This window comes from Vanellus vanellus (genome assembly GCF_965231255.1).
Source record: "Vanellus vanellus genome assembly, chromosome: 7".
Taxonomy (NCBI): Eukaryota; Metazoa; Chordata; class Aves; order Charadriiformes; family Charadriidae; genus Vanellus; species Vanellus vanellus.
This window is the reverse complement of record NC_138912.1, coordinates 9,873,529-9,892,581: the sequence shown is the minus strand read 5'-3', so window position 1 is coordinate 9,892,581 and position 19,053 is coordinate 9,873,529. Positions and strand designations below refer to the sequence as shown.

At 39.2% G+C, this 19,053-nt stretch overlaps 1 protein-coding gene across 2 annotated transcripts in view; it reads right to left on the bottom strand.

Annotated features, from left to right (window-relative positions):
* The window catches only part of ABLIM1 (actin binding LIM protein 1), a 106,798-nt gene that overhangs the window by 67,936 nt on the left and 19,809 nt on the right, over positions 1-19,053 (bottom strand). For both annotated transcript variants that reach the window (XM_082486134.1, XM_082486133.1), the window contains exons 4-5: positions 6,886-7,012; positions 5,616-5,709 (exon numbers count right to left, since the gene is read on the bottom strand). In XM_082486134.1, coding sequence (XP_082342260.1) covers positions 5,616-5,709; positions 6,886-7,012 — 221 coding nt within the window. The remainder of the gene's footprint in view (positions 1-5,615; positions 5,710-6,885; positions 7,013-19,053) is intronic.

The following is a 19,053-nucleotide window of genomic DNA, read 5'->3' as shown; positions in this document are numbered from 1 at the left end:
TAAAGAATGATATGAAACTTCTCTGAATCCCTCACAGCATGTTTCTAAATCTAGTTCTGAAAACAACATTTGAAGAAACTTACAGGCTCCTCTTGCTCACATTCTTTGCCTCTTAAATGAGGATACAGTTTCCTTACACAACCATAGCAGCTTTCGCTGGGTTTTTTTGTTTGTTGTTGTCCCCTGTGTGTCGTGTGTCCCCCCCAATTACTGTTATTTATTTCTACCTTCAGAACTCAAGGTGTCTCATAACTGACATCTCTCTGAGTTAGTTGCAGCACAGATGAGACATCTTAAAGTTCTGGCACAGTATCTACAGGTACTCGACCAACTTCACACTAAATACGACATCTTAGATTACTACTTCTCTTTAAAATCAGGGGAAGCTCAGCATAACTTAAAATATCAAAACACATTTAGGAGTTGACCTTGCAGGCTGAAGTCAAGGGAGACTTCTGGTGCTCTGGCATTTCTGTTTTCAAGTCCATCTGTTAAAATGGCATTATGCCACTGCTTACAAGGTGGGGTGCACAGGAAACAAACACAGGGCAGGCAGCAGCCCAACAGAACAGGAACTCGAGCTATGCACAGCCAGGAGAAATCACACCATGGCTTTTTATTCGCACATGAATATTAAGCAAGCAGTATTATAAAAATAAATGGGTAGAGTAGCAAGATGGTTGAGGGATTTGATAGTAGATATATACATCTCGATCTCTAGATAATGAGATCGAACCCTATTCGTGTCAGTAACGGCCAAAAAAAGTGAAAACTGCAAGACCTGAATCTTATTCTCAGGCTTTCTGTATGATTTCATGCAAATTATCCACCTGTTTCTGCCCTGTCATCTTCTTTCTGCAGAACTAAAAGAATACTACTAGACAAGTTTGGTAAAACACTTTGGATAAGCACAGATGAACTACATGGATATAGACACGATCCACCATTCTCTGAAGTCAATGGAAAGCTTCTCATTGATTTAACATATTTTGAATTAAGCCCTGGAGGAATAGTTATATTGTGTATGATAACTATATTAGACAAAAATTATTTAGGCCAGCATCTTTCACATAGCTAAATCTGTGCTGAAATTTACTTAGGTTTGTGGAGTTACACAGGTCTACACAGAAATTCGCAGACTTAGGATCAGAAGGGCATCTTTCAATAGGCAAGCCTTGAAGCTATGAAAACAATAGCTTAGTGGAAAGTTTATGTGAAAGTCCTCACTTTCACTATGCTGTTATTGCCTGATACAAATGTTTTCCACCAGAGTTAATTGGAAATTAGTAATTTTTCATAAATATAGATTCCTTTCTGCTGGAGAAACCCAAGGAAGAACACTGTTGCCTTGACAACATTATCTTGAAATACTCCAGTGTTAAAGTATCCGCAATATCTATTTCACATTGGATACTTATCACATTATTGTGTTGGCATGCACTCATCTATCATCTGTGACTATTTGTCACAGAAAGTTATGTGCCAAATAATACATGAGAAATATCTGAGCTGACTTAAACGCACATGGTATTTTTCTTGCATGTTTTCATGGCTACTTAAAATTGTTAGATCTATGTCCTAGAAAAAAAGCATTCTTCCATGATATGTGGATATTAGTAAAATAAGGGCTGTTTTTCTAGTAACGTATTTCTAAACTGAGCAGAGGGATCACCTCTACAAAATGCCTGGAGGAAGTGCATCCTCTCAAGGCTTGAATCTCAAGGTTTGAACTCAAACCTTGGCCTTTCTGATGTGCTGAGGGTGCCTACTGGGCGCACAGCATAGCTGCTTCTGAGATGGGGACTCTTAGGTCCATGCGGCGTGCTTGTCTATCTTGCTGGCTGCTCGCTGTAGAAGACTGAAAGACTGATTTTTCATACAGCCATACTGAGGCACGAAAACGAGCAGGAGCTGCAAGCCTGCAATGATGCAAAGGATATCGATTTCTCTTTGAATAAAAAAATTAATCTCTTACTGCAAAAAGAGATACCACCAGCCTCTATGAACCCAAAGGTGAGTTTCATGCTTTCGTTTTTCCTTCAGTTTTTCTATAGATGGGCCCTGATGTAATAAGAATAAGCAGAAAATAAAGCAGCACTATAATGGCATGCTGTAATCGCTTCTAATCCATTGGAGGGAAGTGTTTGTATACAGTGTACCTCATACTTCCCTCCAATCTCTTCTAATCGTTTCTTTGGATGAAGATGATGAATCAGTATACTCTGCTTCTGACATAACAAATTATTTCATTGACAAATTAAAGATACTGATCTGTGAATTTACTACTACCATTTTTATTAACAAAGGCAAAATACAAAGTGTTTTGGGTTTTTGCCCCACCAGAAGTTAGTAGGAATAACTTGGGCTGGTCAGTGATGCCATAACCTCTACCTAGACAGCTCCTATAATTGTGCTGTTTCACACCAAGAACGTGGTTTCCTTCCCAAGTGAGGCAGCAGGACAAGAGACAACCCACATGATATAAATCATCAAAAATACCCAAATTTGCCAAAAAAATATTGCCAAAGAAAACAAAGAGGGAAGACAGTAATCCTCCTGTGAGAATCTCAAGCTTTATCTAAATTAAAACTTCAGGTGTACTGAAAGGTTGTGGGTGATTTCCTGTACAGGATAAGGAGATTGTTAATTGTCCTGCCTCAAATAGGTCTGCTGCCCTCCCTGAACTGTGGCATCCTGTTCTGTGAATTATCTTCCATGGCCCTGTAGCTGCTTCCAATCTCTCATATCCGTTGTTACCAGATTTATGTTGTCCTTCAGACTACTGTTTCTGCCCAAAGGGGACACATGTGCTGACACATGATTTTCTCATCCTAAATTTTGACTTATTAGTTCCTTTAGTATAATTTAGAGGCATTAGTAACCCCCCTTTGGAATTGTGCATCTCTGATAATGTAAAAGGTTTCTAGAAGGAGCCAAGAAACTAGCCCACAGTTCTGATAAATTGCTCTGATTATTGAATGTTAGCTGCTCACCTGTACCTTCTAATCTTTCCAAGCATCAACTAATGACAGAAAGTGCTTGAATGCCTCTCCTGAATCTGCTTTCCCAGATGATACCCAGAGAACTCTATTCGTGGACTATCCAGGCTGCTATTGTATACTGTAATGCAGTTAAGCCAAGGTCTGCATGGCCTCCCTGACTACACAGTACAATTTTTTTTGGTGAAAGTTTCTAAGGACTTGTCCAATCTACACCCTTCAGATAGCAGTCAGCCTTCAAATGTCATTTAAACAGATCAGGAGAGAGTTGCACTATATGAGTAATTCAACTTCTACAGGCTTTACAGGAATTTGGTCTTGGTTACATATTGAGAACTACTGCTGCCCTCTACTGTATTATTATGGGTTGTGCCTCTGATAATCAATGAAAGCCACAAATATTCAAGCAAAATTTCTAGTCTTACCCAGAGTTTAACATGCTTATTATTTCGATGTATTGATAAGATCATTCAAAGGATCCGTTTCTAATTCATCAACATATTCTGATTCTGCAGGAGCTAGGTCAAATGGAAAAATCTTTATCTTTTTTATAGGATTTTGACTCTTACAAGAGGTGGATCCTTGTAAGGGGTTAGACATGTTTCGCTGCTTCAACAAAATGTTGTGTCTTCTTGTGATAATAAACAGCCATCAGAAGAGTGAGAACTAGGGAGTGAGAAACCAACCTTGAGGGCAAAATGACTGCATCAAGGTTCTGCCCCAGGCACAATGTCTCTGATAATGTGAATTTTAGCTTAGATTATGATGGACAGCTAAATCCTAGTTCAATTGAACTAATCTTCCCTTAGTTTCAACTTACCCAGTTCTGAAAGGATACCACTCATGACCCTCTCAACCAGCTAGGTTTCTTTCTCACTGATGCTAGGACAAGTAACATGAGTGCAACCTTGCTACAGTCACATCCATTGCACAATAGGCTCCAAATACAAATAGCTTATTTCTTCCCTGCTCTCCGTAGACTCCAATAACCTCCTCTTTTATAATTCTCATCTTCATGCCTCTGAACAGGTTGCATTGCTTGTAGGTTAGAGCACTTATGGGCATCTAAAACAGTTTTAGAATTATTTTGTTCTTCCCACTCTCACAAATGCAATTACGTCTCTCCTGCAGTGCTTCCTGCACTGGAATGCAGCGATGTACCAATACATAGTACTAAACTGAAAAACTCAACTGTAGACAGGAACAGATAAGCAGATGGTAGCAGACCACTAGATTAAAGCCAGAGACACAGCCTTCCTACTCATGGGAAAACTCAGACTGTTCTCACTAATTATCTATGTGGGTCTCCAAAGGAATTAGATACACATTGCAAAGGAGGCAGACTAAGAGCCTGGCTAATTAAAAAATTGTACTTCCTTTCAGTAGATTCAGTGACAAACGCACTGGGCGTCCACATGTGTTCTGAGGCCCTCATTCAGTGCTACCATCCTGGTTAATACTCTGAAAACTGAACCAGAGAAATCTCCAGAACTAAAACCACAAGCTGTTGCCACTTCTATGTCAAACCTGAAACTTCTCATATGAGGGCTGACACAGTCTTATTTCTGTAGTAGATGGGCCACAAAGAAGAGAACCCATAATACACATTTGCTAGCAAATTCCAGCTGCTTGAATTTCTGTAATACTTTGAGATCTATTTTCTGTTATTCACTATAACACATGCAGTACATATAGATTCTTCTTCACAAAATACACCTGTAACTGAAGTTCTTCGTGGTTCCCCATTTCTTCCACAAACTTTATTATGTAAAGGCTTTTTCTCCAGGAGAAGAGTATTAATAATCACTAAAGCTGGAGTCAACCCATACAGCCTAGCTCCAGACCTGAGCTCAAAGCTCAGGTTCTTTCCATTGAATATTTTCCTACAGGGAAAGGAGATAAGTTTTGTTTCTCATATGTCAATGACAGTGTGACAAGTAAGGTCCACTGCATTTTTGCCCCTTAAACTTTTCAGTGATGACACAGAGGGATCCATACATAGTTCAAGGATTCCAGCTCAAAGGGAGCTATGGGAGATGACGAACAGTACTGACAACAAAAGATACACATCTCTAAAAAGATTTGGCCAGTTTCAGTGAGAAAGCTGAGGTTTACAACTAAGAGTCAACAAAAGAGATGCTTATGATGTTTTCTGCCTTCTTCCTTCTGAACATATAATTCGCCTCTCCAGCATATTTCGCCCTCTCTCCTTCTCAGCATCATTCACATCATCTGGCCTCACTCGAGAACAGAAATCTGTCGTAAGTTTTAGCAAACTTATTGTTGCCAAAGGTGATTCCAGTACTCCAATTACCTCTATAAATATATCAAATCTGACACAGGATAAGCAGTGCAATAAGCTTTGCTTATCACCATTAAAAGCGAAACGTATAAACCACAGATCCATAGAAACTAGTGCAATTAATTCCCTATCACATACTTTTCCTGATGACTGCAAAGTTAAAACACTGAAAATATTTCTGAAAATTAACAACTTTGCTTGAAAATAATCAGAAAAAAACTTTGCTATGAGAATTTTTTGCAGTATTTGCAGTTGCATGAGGGCATAATGGGGTATGGCCCAAGTCTTAAAACTCTAGTTTACAAAACACCTACCTCTAGGACTTTCCCAGTAATGAACTGGTGACATGCTTCACATTTGACTCCAAAAAGAACTTGATAGTCCTTTTCACAATAAGGAGTGCCATCTCTGAAAAAGAAAATCCACAAATTACAAACCACCTTTTAACAAACAGTCTACAGCATGACTTGCATTCTTCCCTTGTCTTCAGTCTGGAACTCCTAAACACAGCAATAGTGAAATGGTAGAGAATTCAAGGGCAGTATTTCATAGTAGAAGAAAAAAAAAAATCATATTCTCATTAGTGCCTCTTAGAATTATTCCTTAAATTCCCATCAAGAAAAGGCATACAATACAAACCACTGAAGTATATCTCATTCTTTAGAACAGACTCTCTACACCTACAGGTGGTGCAATTCTAGGGAATCAGTAGAACTATGTCCATGGGGACAAGAGGAGGTCAGAGTCTTTATCATAGGCAGATATTTTTTGTTGACTTCAGCAAAAAAATATTTGGCAGTCTGCAAGAGTATAAGCAGTTACTTTTAAGTGTAAGGTTATGTAGTTTTTTTAGTATGAACAAAGAACATATAGTAAAAATGGAAATACTAGTCAGCTTAGGAGTATTTCTCGGGCACTGAACTTCTTTTGAGAAATTACAAATGCTACTTTTTATTAAAAATTATACACCCATTAATGGCAGGTTTGTGAAACATACATTGTTTCCCTACTTTTTCACTTTGTTATATGGGGGGGAACAGAGACTATATTTTCTTTCCCTCTGTTTTATCATTATACCACTTTTCCCCATTCTCTTCCTCTACACTTCCTTCTGCTCAAAACTCTCTTTGTTAGTTTCTTATATGGAAATGAGAAACACAGTGTCAGGTCAATCACTTCATCATGTTTACTCTGTTCTCTAGCAAAGGAAAGCAATGGACAGGTTCTTACTTTTTTTTTTCTTCAGAATCACACATCAGAACGCAAAATGGCACAAAGCTTTATCTGGCTAATGCAGAAAACACATGCAGGAATTCAACTCATCCTTTGTGGGAACGTGGAGATATACCTACCCCCTTCCTATTGGTATGAAATACAGACTACTATCATTAAACACCACTTTTCAGTTGCTCTTTTCAGTTTACTTTCTTTTACCAACTCAGCTCTTACTGGGAACAAAGATTTTGGTGCATATGGAAAGGTGATCAAAACTGGATTTCAAAAGGAGAACTTTTCTGCAAGCTCTTCTTCATTGGCAACACGAACTCATGCCAAGAGTGCAGAAGAGATGCAGAGGTTACTTACTTGCTGATGTATTCCCCAGTTAGGACCTTCCCACAGGCCTTGCACTTAAAGCACCCCAGGTGCCACTGTTTATCCAGAGCTAGCAATGCTTGTCCATTTTTTATGTCTCTTCCACAGCCAGCACAATCTGCAAATAAACAAACAAATGCATTTATTGTCAGTTACTTGGTATCATTAATCCTCATTAACCATCCACCAATCGCTACACTTGGTAACCAAATGAGAGAATTACACAGCGATGCGAAGATACGTCTTCCTTTCCTCAGACACTTCTTGGATTCTGTATGAAGATTCAGTCTTTGTCATTATAGACATACTCAGCAGAAGAGGGAAAGTACCTCTTCTGGGTTTCATGCTGTTTATGATCCAAAGACTGCCAGGCAAGCTCTGTACAAACTTCAGATTTTGCTAGGAATGAGCTACAGAAATCATCATTCAGAAAAGTTTCTGTCTTCTAAAGCAATCAGGTTTTTTTTCCTCATTTTGCTTGTAGCAAAATCTTGACTGCTTACATGAAACTAAATGAGACCTGGGTGAGCATCATCAGGATTGCTGCACTTCCCCGTTGGGTGGCAGCAAAGCCCAATGTGTCCACCCAGCTCAGGGGCGGTGGCACATCTCAGCCGGGACCAGAGAGAGACACCTTTTTTTCAGGGAGGGCCCAAGGCAAAGGCGAAAGCAGCGTGACAGCAGTGGAGGCTGCATGGCAGGGCATATTGTCTTCCACCTACAGGTGCGGGAAACTGTAGTTCTCATGGTCTCTAATAGGGATAAGGAGTCTTGCTCAGGGATTTTGGTACTACCTGGGTAATTGACACTCACTTTTTACTGTGATTCTGAAACACAACTTGATGGCAGAATGCAAACCTGAAGCAAGGAACATTGAATGCCCTCTGTCCCAGAGGATGCCACAATGTCTTTATGTCACACCAGAAATCTTTGGCTTAGCCCCAAGCTCCCATTCCTCTCCATTCAAACATAAAATATTCAAAGAGATTTCCTGGTAAGGGGCAATCCAGCACATGGTAAGATCTGAAGAGACTGATGTGGCAGACAGCACTGAACTGCAAGGGTTGTGCTACAGCTTCTGTGCCCAGCCTCAGGGGACAGGGCGACCAAGGGAAGAGAAGGCCTGGAAGACCAGTGAAGCAGAAAGGGAATGCCCATCAGCTGAGGCACAACGGGAAGCCACAAGAGGAGACAGCCTGGAACAAAGGATTTTCCCTACTTTATTATCCATGAACTCAGTGTTCCTTTGGTGAATGCAACATCCTCTGCACACGCCTGAAACATCAACAAATAGCAACAAATTGAGACCAAGAGTAACAGAGCAATCTCAGCAGTTAAAGCCCAGGCACCAGGGAAAAGATCCTCCTGGCTGCACTGCTCCAGCCGACTGAACAGGTACAGCCTGAAAACCTTCATCTCCTCGTGGGTTTACAGCCCAGGCAACACCACACCTTGCAAAAGGGTGAGTCCAAGTTTATTACCACAACTGATAATAAGAGGAGTGTCACTCCTTTTGACGCTAAAGGGCATGTCTTTTGTTTGCTGGATAATGGGCCAAGAGAGCCCCAAATATATGCTGTGCGTTCCTGCTATCCAGGCCATCATTTGCAGCATGTCCCTCTATCTGTCAGCCGCCTTCTTCTAAAATCCCTTTAAAAAAAAAAAAGGACTAAGCACCACAGTATCTTGTGATAAAAATGCAAGTCACAGACTGTTGACACGACTTGGACTTGAAAAGCAACCCTGAGATGTCCCAATACTGGGACTTTGCTCTAGAGGACAAACGTTACAAATTGAAATCATGAAATGACAAGGACTGACAGCATGTAATGGATCCTTTTGCTCTTCCGTGCCAGCTCAAGGCTCCATGCCACTCTGTAACGACAGCAAAGGCTGGAACAGGTCACCAAGGGAGGCTCTGGAATTTCCAGCATGGGCTGAGGAGGGGACAAGGAAACATCTGTCAGGATGGCTTTGGTACGCTGATCTTGCCTTTGGTTTTGGGAGGATACTACATCATGTCTTGAGGTCCCCTCCAGCCTGTGTTTTCTTATGCTTAATCTGAAACCACGCAATTTGCCTTCCAATTGTGACAACAAATGGGATTTTTTCCTTCAGTCTCAGTGGGTGCTGAACTGCAGTTTTAAGCAGCACCCATTTCTCACCTTCTGAGCACTACTGCTTCTCCCTAGTGTGCCAGCTTCCACATTCCTGACCTGGGGTCCTGCCAAACTGTGATACATTTCCTGTCACATTAATTCCTCAAAAAATCTGCTGTATTCTCCATGCTTTTTTCAGCTTTATTGAAGAAGCTTTCATGAAGCTGAAATTTCTCCAACATGGAACCAAGGAACAGATTTTTAATGCACTTAGTTCTGCTTCTAACGGAATTTCTGAAGCAGTCAGAATAGAAAAATTGCCTTACACAAAAGGTCTACCTAGTCCAGTATCTTTTTTTTGTGCCAAAAACAGGTACATGGAGGAAACAGGGATCCATGAAGTATCCCTACCTGTTTAATTGCTTCTTGTAAGCCAAAGGTGGTGTTTCTACACTTACTCTTGTGCTCATGTGTGATACAAGGGGTTGATACATTCTTTTATTACTCTTCTACAGTAATGACAACGTTTACTTACTCTTTCTGGATTCCTTGAAGTGTTTTGCAAGACTAAATTAACATCATTATTTCCATTCTGCTAATATCACTGATATGTTGAATGCCTAGAATCAAAGTAAACTAATAGCCTAGTACTGTCTTATTAGGCTGAGATGGCTTTTAACTAAACCTGATTTTAACTCTGGCAAAACAGTTGGGTATATACGTGAAAAGCTAGCAATTATCATTATCTCCTAAAATAGAAAGCAAGTAAGCTGGGCTGGGCTAAGAAAAGACCATTTGTTCATCCAAATTCTACAAATAAAAGCCATTTATGATGTCAGGCCTGCATGAGGCACATTAAAGCCTTTGGCTGAATATCATCAGCACACAGCATATGCAGGCAGGATCTCAGGATCACACTAAGCACAATCTGCACCAGTCTGTCTAACCTATAACCAGCACACACTGCAAAGAAAAGGGCCATGAGGTCCACAATCATATGCCAGAGCAGGCTTGTACTAAAACAATCTGAAAACCTTTCCCAAAATTTTGTGCAATGGTTCCCACCATAGTTCTCTCTGGCTTCACACCTGGGTCTAACAGACTGCACCCCTTGACCTTGAGCTTTCTTGTGCTTTCTTTTTGTCATGTAACCCGGGTTCCTCCCTAGTCCCATTCCTCAGACACCACACATTCAGCTGTGCCAGTATAACAAAGAGGAGGAGGAGGAAAGTGCACTGTATTGGTTAAAATGCAGAGTGAGCAGTACAGTTCCTATAGTGCACTTATGATCTACAGAAAAGTATACCACAAAACCACCACATGGAATTATGTTTGAGCTAAAGGAATACAAAGACTAGACATTCCACGGCACTGATTCTCATAAGAAATGGAAAACAACACATGTTCCTATGTGTTGTGCCCGTGCCCACAGTCTTCAGGTGTATGACAGCCGTTTTACAATAAAAGAACTGCAGTAAGACTTAAATAAGGACCCGATCATTAGAAAGTTATCCAGGAATGCCAGGAAAATAATGTATTCCCCCCAAATCCATCCTAAGTGTGTGTGTGGGGAAGCACTGGATATATAGTTAGCCAAATCGTGATGTAGCCTCCCTGGGCTGCCTGTGACGCCAGCAGCTGCAGCCTCCACAAGCAATGTCCACTTGCTCAGACATTGTGTATAAAAATTGAATTCACTTTCTCTCATAACAGCATTAGCTGACAGCACCATTTTTTAGCCAAGCAAAAGCTTCTTACACAATTCCCTGCCAGTGATGCTTAAACATACCTGTTGTGTCTTTCACATACTACGGCTAGGCCTGCTTAATCTGAAGATATATCCTAACATATTGAATCTATAGCTCTGGAATAAAATCGCCGAGAAGGGTGTCATATTTGATGTGTCCAGGTACAAAAGCAAATGCCAATGCCTGGACAAAAGGGCTGCGATGTGGAGTCAGCCAGCCCAAAAGCATGGAGAAGTGGGGGGACAGGACAAGGGAAAGTATCACAGTACTATGATATTATATATGATTAAGACCTCCGCCCTCCAAGCATCTTAAGCAGCATCACGAAAAGATGTAGGCAGGGTGAGCAGCCACCCATGACACCTTGCTTGTAAAGATGTGATGAGAAAATGCATTTCCCTTTTTAGCGTCTGCATCACCCCAGATATCCAGGAGTGAAATATCCTGCACAGCAACCCATTCGTCACTGCCTAAATTAAGCGGTGGATTTTCTTCCTTTGCCTCCCTCCCCTGCTCTCAGCCAATAGCAGAGAGCCCTGATCACAGCACAGGCGGTGGGCTCAGAGCTGATACAGCTGTATTAACCCTAAGCACACTGCATATGACTTTACCCACTCCCAATTGGATTGCTTTGAAAGTTTACTAGCAATTATATATTTATTTCACATTCTCTGCTCACCCCATATAACTTATGAAAGGGAAATCACCTCTACCTGCTTTAGTCCTAATGAACATGGCTCTGCAAAGACACCTGCAGGGAGAGTTTTACATGAGCACACTAACTCTGCTCGGTGCAGGGTTAGCTCCATGAACAGAGCTAATTGCAGTCTGACTTAATGATGCATAATTAAGTCACCAAAAATTTCCTTTCAATCCTGATGGCTATTAGTAACACATGTCTAGATAAAGTCTGAAGCTGCCACAATCCCTATGAGTCACAGGAGTAGTACTCTTTTTACACTCCTTTTGTTACTGTTCCCATCCTTATAAAACACAGATACATTAGTTTTATAAAGACAGCACCAGCAGGCTTCTGCCCCGAAACAGGTAAAGCAGGGCAGAATGAGGGGGATTTTTATTATTATTATTTTAATTTTTAAAAGAAACAAACAAGTTTTCATTGGTCTTACACAGACATACATTGTCAATCATAGCTGGACCAAAAGAGCAAGCTACGAGGAACAGCGAATTGGAAGTGAAGAGAGACAAAGATTATCACTGAAGTCAAGCTCAAGAAATTTCTAATTGTAAGTAACTCTTAGCCAGCTTGGAAAACAACTTACACCCCAATAATTCTTCTGTGGCAATTTGAAAGTTGCGCAATTATAATTTCTCACAGAGTTGGGAAGACCAGAGTTTTTCCTCGGTCACCTTTTAACCACAGGTCAGGCAACGCCTTTTAAGGCCCTGTTTTAAAGTTAAAAGGTTTGATGATATAGAATCATAGAATTGTCTAGGTTGGAAGAGACCCTTGGGATCATCGAGCCCATATCATACAGGCTCTTCCAGATCATCAAGGTATTTCTGTCAAAGCTAAAAATACAAACTCACTGTGTCTGTTTACAGTATGATAAATGCTCTCAAAGTTTAAAGCATAACCATTTGCTCATCAGGGCAGTGATGAGTTCGCCAAGTCAGAAGTACATATAATATTGGGAATTTTACATCCAGAATTTAGATCTGAGTATGTAACTCAAGAAATCTGCTCCCAGACCCCTCCTCTTTGCCAATGCAAGGATAGGAAATGTTTGTCAGAACAAAATGCACTATTGCCCTTTTGCTAAAGGCAAAACAAACTCATGTGGGCAGCCTTGTGCTCCTGAAATCTAACAATAAGAGGCTGGGCACATACAATGGAGGGAAATAAACTTCCCATGGGAAGTGGAGTATAGCTTTGACGGTTTATTATAAACGGCAAGTTGGGAAAAATTGATATTTTCAAAGTAAGTATTTAAAGAAAATAAAATTATCTTAGTTGATTAAACATGGAAAGAAAACACAATGGCATGAACTGGCATTCTTTGCTTGTAACACAAGTCCCTGTTAACCATCTGTGAGTGCCTAACATTGCCTGGCCTTTGTAAGAAACAGGTTAATATACGTCTTGGATGCATTGTTACTGTAAATACCTCTTTCACCATCTTTAAATCTGATGTAATTTAAAGTGGTTTGGAAAGATGAATGCTCTTCCCCAACTCTAGTCTGTTAACACGATATTATTTTATCAAAGGAGTTTCTATCTTTCCCCTTTGTATTGATGTAAGCATTTGTGTTAGTCTCCTACACAGGAAAAGGAAATAGAATTTCCCTTCTTTCCACATCTTCCTACACCTCCTTCCCAAAGGACACCAAACCAATTGACCTTTTAACCTCTTACTCTGAAACCTGTCCCTATAAGCAACATACCACCAAATTAGCCTTTTTCCGTAACATCAACCTCAGTCCCTTCTTCAACCCGATCTTTCATACAGGTGTCTGAAATGAAAACCAGAGTGAATGAAATAGGAGGAGGAAAAAAGAGCAGGTGTGCTACAAACTGTGTAAGAGAATGTCGTGGTTTGGGGCCTCAAACCAGGACATTGAAGAGTTTTTAATTGTCTTGTAAAAAAAGAGATAAAGATCTTTTTTTCCAGCTTACAGCCCCCAGAGTCCCAGCTGTAAAACTACTCTGAAGAATAAACCACAGCCAGGTATATCTAAGCTGAGGCTATTCTTTACCCCATTATTTCTTTTACTACAGTACAGTACTCAGATAGTTCCAGCCGATTTCAAATTCACAATTACAACTCCGAGTACCCCAAATGAAGTGCTCAGTTAGCAAACGAGCTTCACTGCTTAATACCCAGCTCATGGATAGCACATTGTGTCTCTTCATCTGCAGACTATTTTGGGTAATTTTCAATTGTTACTCTTGGGAAACAAGCAATTCCAGCAGAGTACAAACTCCAATGTTAGGAATGAAAGATATGACAACATTTAGGAAGGTAACCCATGGCAAACTAAGGTCTAGCTAACAACTAATTCACTTTTCACATTTTTTTTTAAGTGACCTCTGGTTCCTGACTTCCTAACTGGAAGGCTTTCAGAATATGACAATTCCCAGATACTCTTATCTCTGGAGATCCCCTCCGATAGTTGTGTTTTCCAAGCTAGTGATGCCTCCTCATGCAACACCCATTTACTGAGCAATTCCTTGCACTCCCCCCAGAACTTTCTTTGGAATTACATTTTGATTAGTAGTTCTCCAGTAAAAGCTAGGGAGATGGACATGTTTTGATTTCCAAGTTCAAGATGAGGTTATGCTTAGACAAATAAGAATTGATACTTAGCACACTCATACAGTCTATTCACAATTGTTTCTGCCCGATTTACATGTAACACAAAAGTATACAAAAGAAATGGACAAACTCGACTGAGAACACCTTCCTGAAAAACAGTAAATTTTTGTGAAGGAACATTTTCTGATAGAAAACTCATAAATTTTAAACTTCCTGCCTTGCCATAACTATATTCTCAATACAGTTGCTGCTCTGTCTCTATCACCCCAAAATTAATCTGTAACAATGCTTTATACACCTCCAGAGAAGGATCTAAGGCAATTTATAAAGCAGGGGTGAAAATACCAGTCCTTGTAAAATAAGAAAAAGCTGAGTAAATGGAGACTACTCAAGTAATTTAGCCATTATTATGAAACATAAGCAAGGACTAAAATTAATCCAAGAAAGCAATTCAAATGATGAAAATGCCTCAAAAATTGCAAACATTCTTCAAAAGAATAAATCTTCTTGGAGTAATGATATAAATGGGCCTTTATCATTGGAAGGATTTATCAAGGGAAGAGCTGCGTAATGGCTTTGGCCAGAAAGAACTGTGCTTGGGTTTGCATCATTCCTCTGAATTTTGTATCATTTCATGCATGTTGATTTGCTTATTTTATTCTTTAAAAAGGTGAAATTTTGGACCCACCATATGTTCAATATATTAAGTCATAAATGTAGTTGCTCTGCAAGGTTATTACAGTTAAATTTAGATTAAAGTGAGGAGAATTAAATACTGATATTTAAAAATAAAGGGTTTTACTTAAAATCTAAGTTTTAAAATTTAGATTTAAATAAATCCAAATTAAAAATCCAAATAGGATCTTGAAAACAGAGAGAAGAAATTTGCTTTCCTTTTCCTACCTATGAACAAAACCAGGTACAATAGGATCTGCCACTTTTAAAACCTTTAAGGACATAGTGATCCAAAGTAAATAGTTTTATAATCTACAGACCCTCAACAAATCAGCAGTTTCAAAATTAAAATATATTTTAATGCATTTACTTTCTTCATGTGTATAGCAGAATTCAGGTAGTTTCTGAAATTAAAAAAAATCCGCAATGCTATTTTGTGCATTCTAATTAAGTTTCAATTTCCATTCTAATAGAGCTTTACATAAATTATGAGCAAAAATAGTCATTAGGGAAAAATATAGGTGTTAAAGAATATAACTAAGTTATGCAAAGCAGTATTAGTTTAAGTAAATGTGTACAGATATGGAGTATCCTCATGTTTATCAATTAGCCTTTTATAATTAAAAATCTAAATGTAAAAAGTTTACAATCAGTTATTCTAACCAAGGTTCCCTGGGTTCTTAGGTAAACCATGATTACAATCAGTGATTTAAATCACAGTGTTTGAAATCAATCCACAATGATGTCTGTGGTATGTCTTTATTCTACAGTAAATAAAAAAAAAAAAGAGGTATAGGACTACATAAGCCCCTTCTGTCAAGTCCCCAAAATTCTCAACTGAACCTCCAGTACTTAAACATAGGTATGCAGGCTTGAAAGCTACAGAGATATGCGAGTGTTTCTCTATTGCTAGTAGATAAGCCAGGAATCATGAAACGAAAACATCTTTGTGTTATAGTGCACAAGAAACATTAAGCCCTTAAGGTTCTAAATTATACACAGGATTTAAAAAATTACATTTAAAAAATGCATGTTCAAAACCAAAATTGTTGAGCTCATCTAAGTTCCCCAGGGCATTCTCTGAAGTTTATGCACATTGTGAGTGCGTATGTCTTAAGGCAAAACTGGGCTCAGCGTCTTACACACAAAGTCTATCCACATCTGTGCCAAGTGTTTGCGTATTACCTATATACTACAAAGCTTTGACACACAGTGTGAAATAGTAGGTTATTTCCTAAGAATGAGCTCAAAATCATGTGTTGGATGTTGCTTAATATCCTTTAAAGCCAAAAATCACTGCAGATTGCTTGCTTACAAACAGCCAGCCAACTCTTCCCCTTCGTTTTTTCTAAGTCTTCCCTATAGACTTGAAGGAGTTTTTAGACAGCTCAGGAAAAAAAGGATAAAGAACAAAATAATGAAAACTGAGTCAAATGTGGCTAAACAGTTACATATCGTAGCTGCAGACTTTTCACAAGAACTACGATTAAAAGGAATTTTGCATCCATTTTATCCACTCAGCTAATTTCTAAGGGAGAAGTGATGCCTATAAATCAGCTCAGACATTATTTATGAATACTGGCAACAACCACTTATATCTTTATCTAATAAAAGGACCGTTACATCCTAAATATAAAACTGCATTAAGAATTAGAGAGTCTTTAAAGGAGGACTGCAAAGTAAATTTGCATCTTCTCCATTCTGTCGCTTCATCGTTTCAAAAAACGACCTCACCTTCCCCCCACTTTCTGGGCAGTGAGGCAAAAGATGATTCCCATTTTTTCCTGCCCACCTTCTTTTTCAACAGGTAAGGTATGTAGGCTCTGCTTCACTTCAGCATTACCAGAAACCTTGTTGGAAGTTTCAGATATTTACTGGGAGCTTTACTGACTGTATCTTATTTGAAGAGATAAGACTATTGAATAATTAACAAAGATATCTTTCTCCCACAAGTTCATTAAGCATTAAGCTTATTATTTATATCACAATAGAGCTAAGATCCCCAGTTGTGAGCCAGGATCCAACTCTGTTTTAGACTCTGTACTGATAGGCATGAAAGCATTTGTCCCAGAGAACTTACATTCTTTGAACCAGAACATAATGTGCAAACCAGACAAGGTCAAACATACAAAACAGTATTGTGAAATCTCCACGTGGACACCGGCTGGTCGGGGAACAGCTGCACTAAAGATTATTTATGCACATGTAACACTGGCCATTTTGAAAACTCTGGTCCACGTCTTGGCTGTACTGTAATTAACTCACAGGGGAGTCGACAGATCTTCCCTGTGCTTCTTTCCAAACAGTATCTATTTCACTGACAAAGAGGCAACTGTGAAAGTCTCCTCCATCATTTTAAAAAACAGATGAATTTTTTAAAATGAAAACTCTTGCTAGGTGATTGTAACCCTTCAGTTTCTTTTGGATAGGGAGTTTTTTCCTACTCGTCTAGAAAGCCCACTTTCTATTTGAAATGCAATTTCTTTATTAGTTCATGCACATCACTAAAATGATCCAACCTTCCAGCAAAAAGGTAATCAGAAATAACTAAAACTTCCATACCACCACCCAGACAAGGAACTAACAGAGAAAGAACTCAATCTCAGGTGGAGAAATAACATAACATTCTTACTACTGAAGTGTTTTATTGTGGAAACAGTGAAGTGGAATGCCTAAGGGAAAAACCTCTATTTGAGGAAGAGAGAAATGTATTAAACTGTTCAAAGACACGTAACCTCTTCAGGATTTCAAAGATGATCCCTGAGCTAGAAGACTGCCGGTTTGAGCTCCACCAGTGCAGACTACTGGTACCACCTTATGTGCCCAAGTGTGTGGGATCTCTCTACGGCTGCTCCACTCTCAGCTGTGCTTTCCATGACACCTCTTGTGTGTTCACGAACACATGCAAGCCAGCGTGGCATTTTTAAAAATGAAGGTCTGACTAACCTAGGGGGGTTTTATGTTCAAATGTCCGCATCAGTTCACTTACCAGCTGCCTTGGTGAGAATTCACCGATGAAATGCCCTAGTGGAGAAGAATCAAAGAGGGTAAGCCTGTAAACGTGGCCAATCTACTTGCCTCTGCTTCAGACAGTAATGCTAACAGAAATCCAGAGTGCATACCCTCAGGCACTACTCATTTGGCCACTAGGGGAATAAAATAGTTTGAGGTGCTGGGGCTGGAAAGACATATTTTAAAGCTCATGCTTCTCTTTCAAAGGTACCTAACAGTAACATGGATGAAAAACAAGGATTTAGGCAGACTTCAGGTTCTTGAATTTCTCCTTAGATAAGTTAAAACCACACAAATAGTCTAATTTTTATGACTTTACGACTTCGGCTTTGACTCTTTTTCACTCTAAATTACAGCATGAAATTAGGAAGAAATACATATAATTTGCAGAGTTTTACAGGTGGACTTCAAAAACAGTCCACTAACTATGCGACACAAAAGGCTGAGGGACAGTGAAATGAGGCTGTCATATATGGACCAGATACAATACAGGAGATGTTAATTAAAAGATGGTAAAATGGGTGGGCGGGGAATGGTGGGGGTGCAGAAGCAGAGCACCCATCGCCAAATAGCAAGCCCACAAGTTGTAGTCTTGCCTAAAATCTAGAAATAATAGATGTCTGCACACCAGCTACTCTGGAAAGATTATATGGACTGTAACAAACACAGGTGTGTTTGCATGTAGCTAGAACACAATAGAAAGTAGAAAGAGCTTAAGATGCTTCTGTGCTGCTCTACATCTGTCCAGGCACTTCACTTTACAGATCACATCTCATTTATCAAGCTGTCATAGAAAATAAAACAATAACAGAAATGAACACCGCCCATTTCATTTGTCTGCAAAGCTATTTACAGGTATTTACTATTAGATTTCCTGCCAAATAAATGAAAATCCCAAAGCTAGTGCACTGTGTACATCTAGCAGTGTCTAAGCAATAAGGTTGATGAAATTACGAATTATGATTACTCTGTACCATGTGTATACTGAAAAAGACTGTCTTAGAAAATCAGAATAAAAAAAGGAGTCATCGAAGTGGTTCTTCAAGAAAATAGCTATCATTATTCCAGGTAATACATATGCGGTAAAAGAAATACATTATTAAGATAAATAAGTACCCAACCAATATTAAACAAAAAAGGAAAGTTAATTAATTAGTATTTTTCCTTCTGATTTTCATTGGTGTGCACTACAAAAGGTGTAACAATATTCAGGTTCATGTTATTCAAGATGTTAACCCCTATATTTAGAGGTATTTGTTTTTCCTTGAAATCAAAGAAAAGCTGTCAATAAGCCTTTAATTTATGTGAAGTAACAGATATCAAAATATGGCATGTCAGCATTAATGC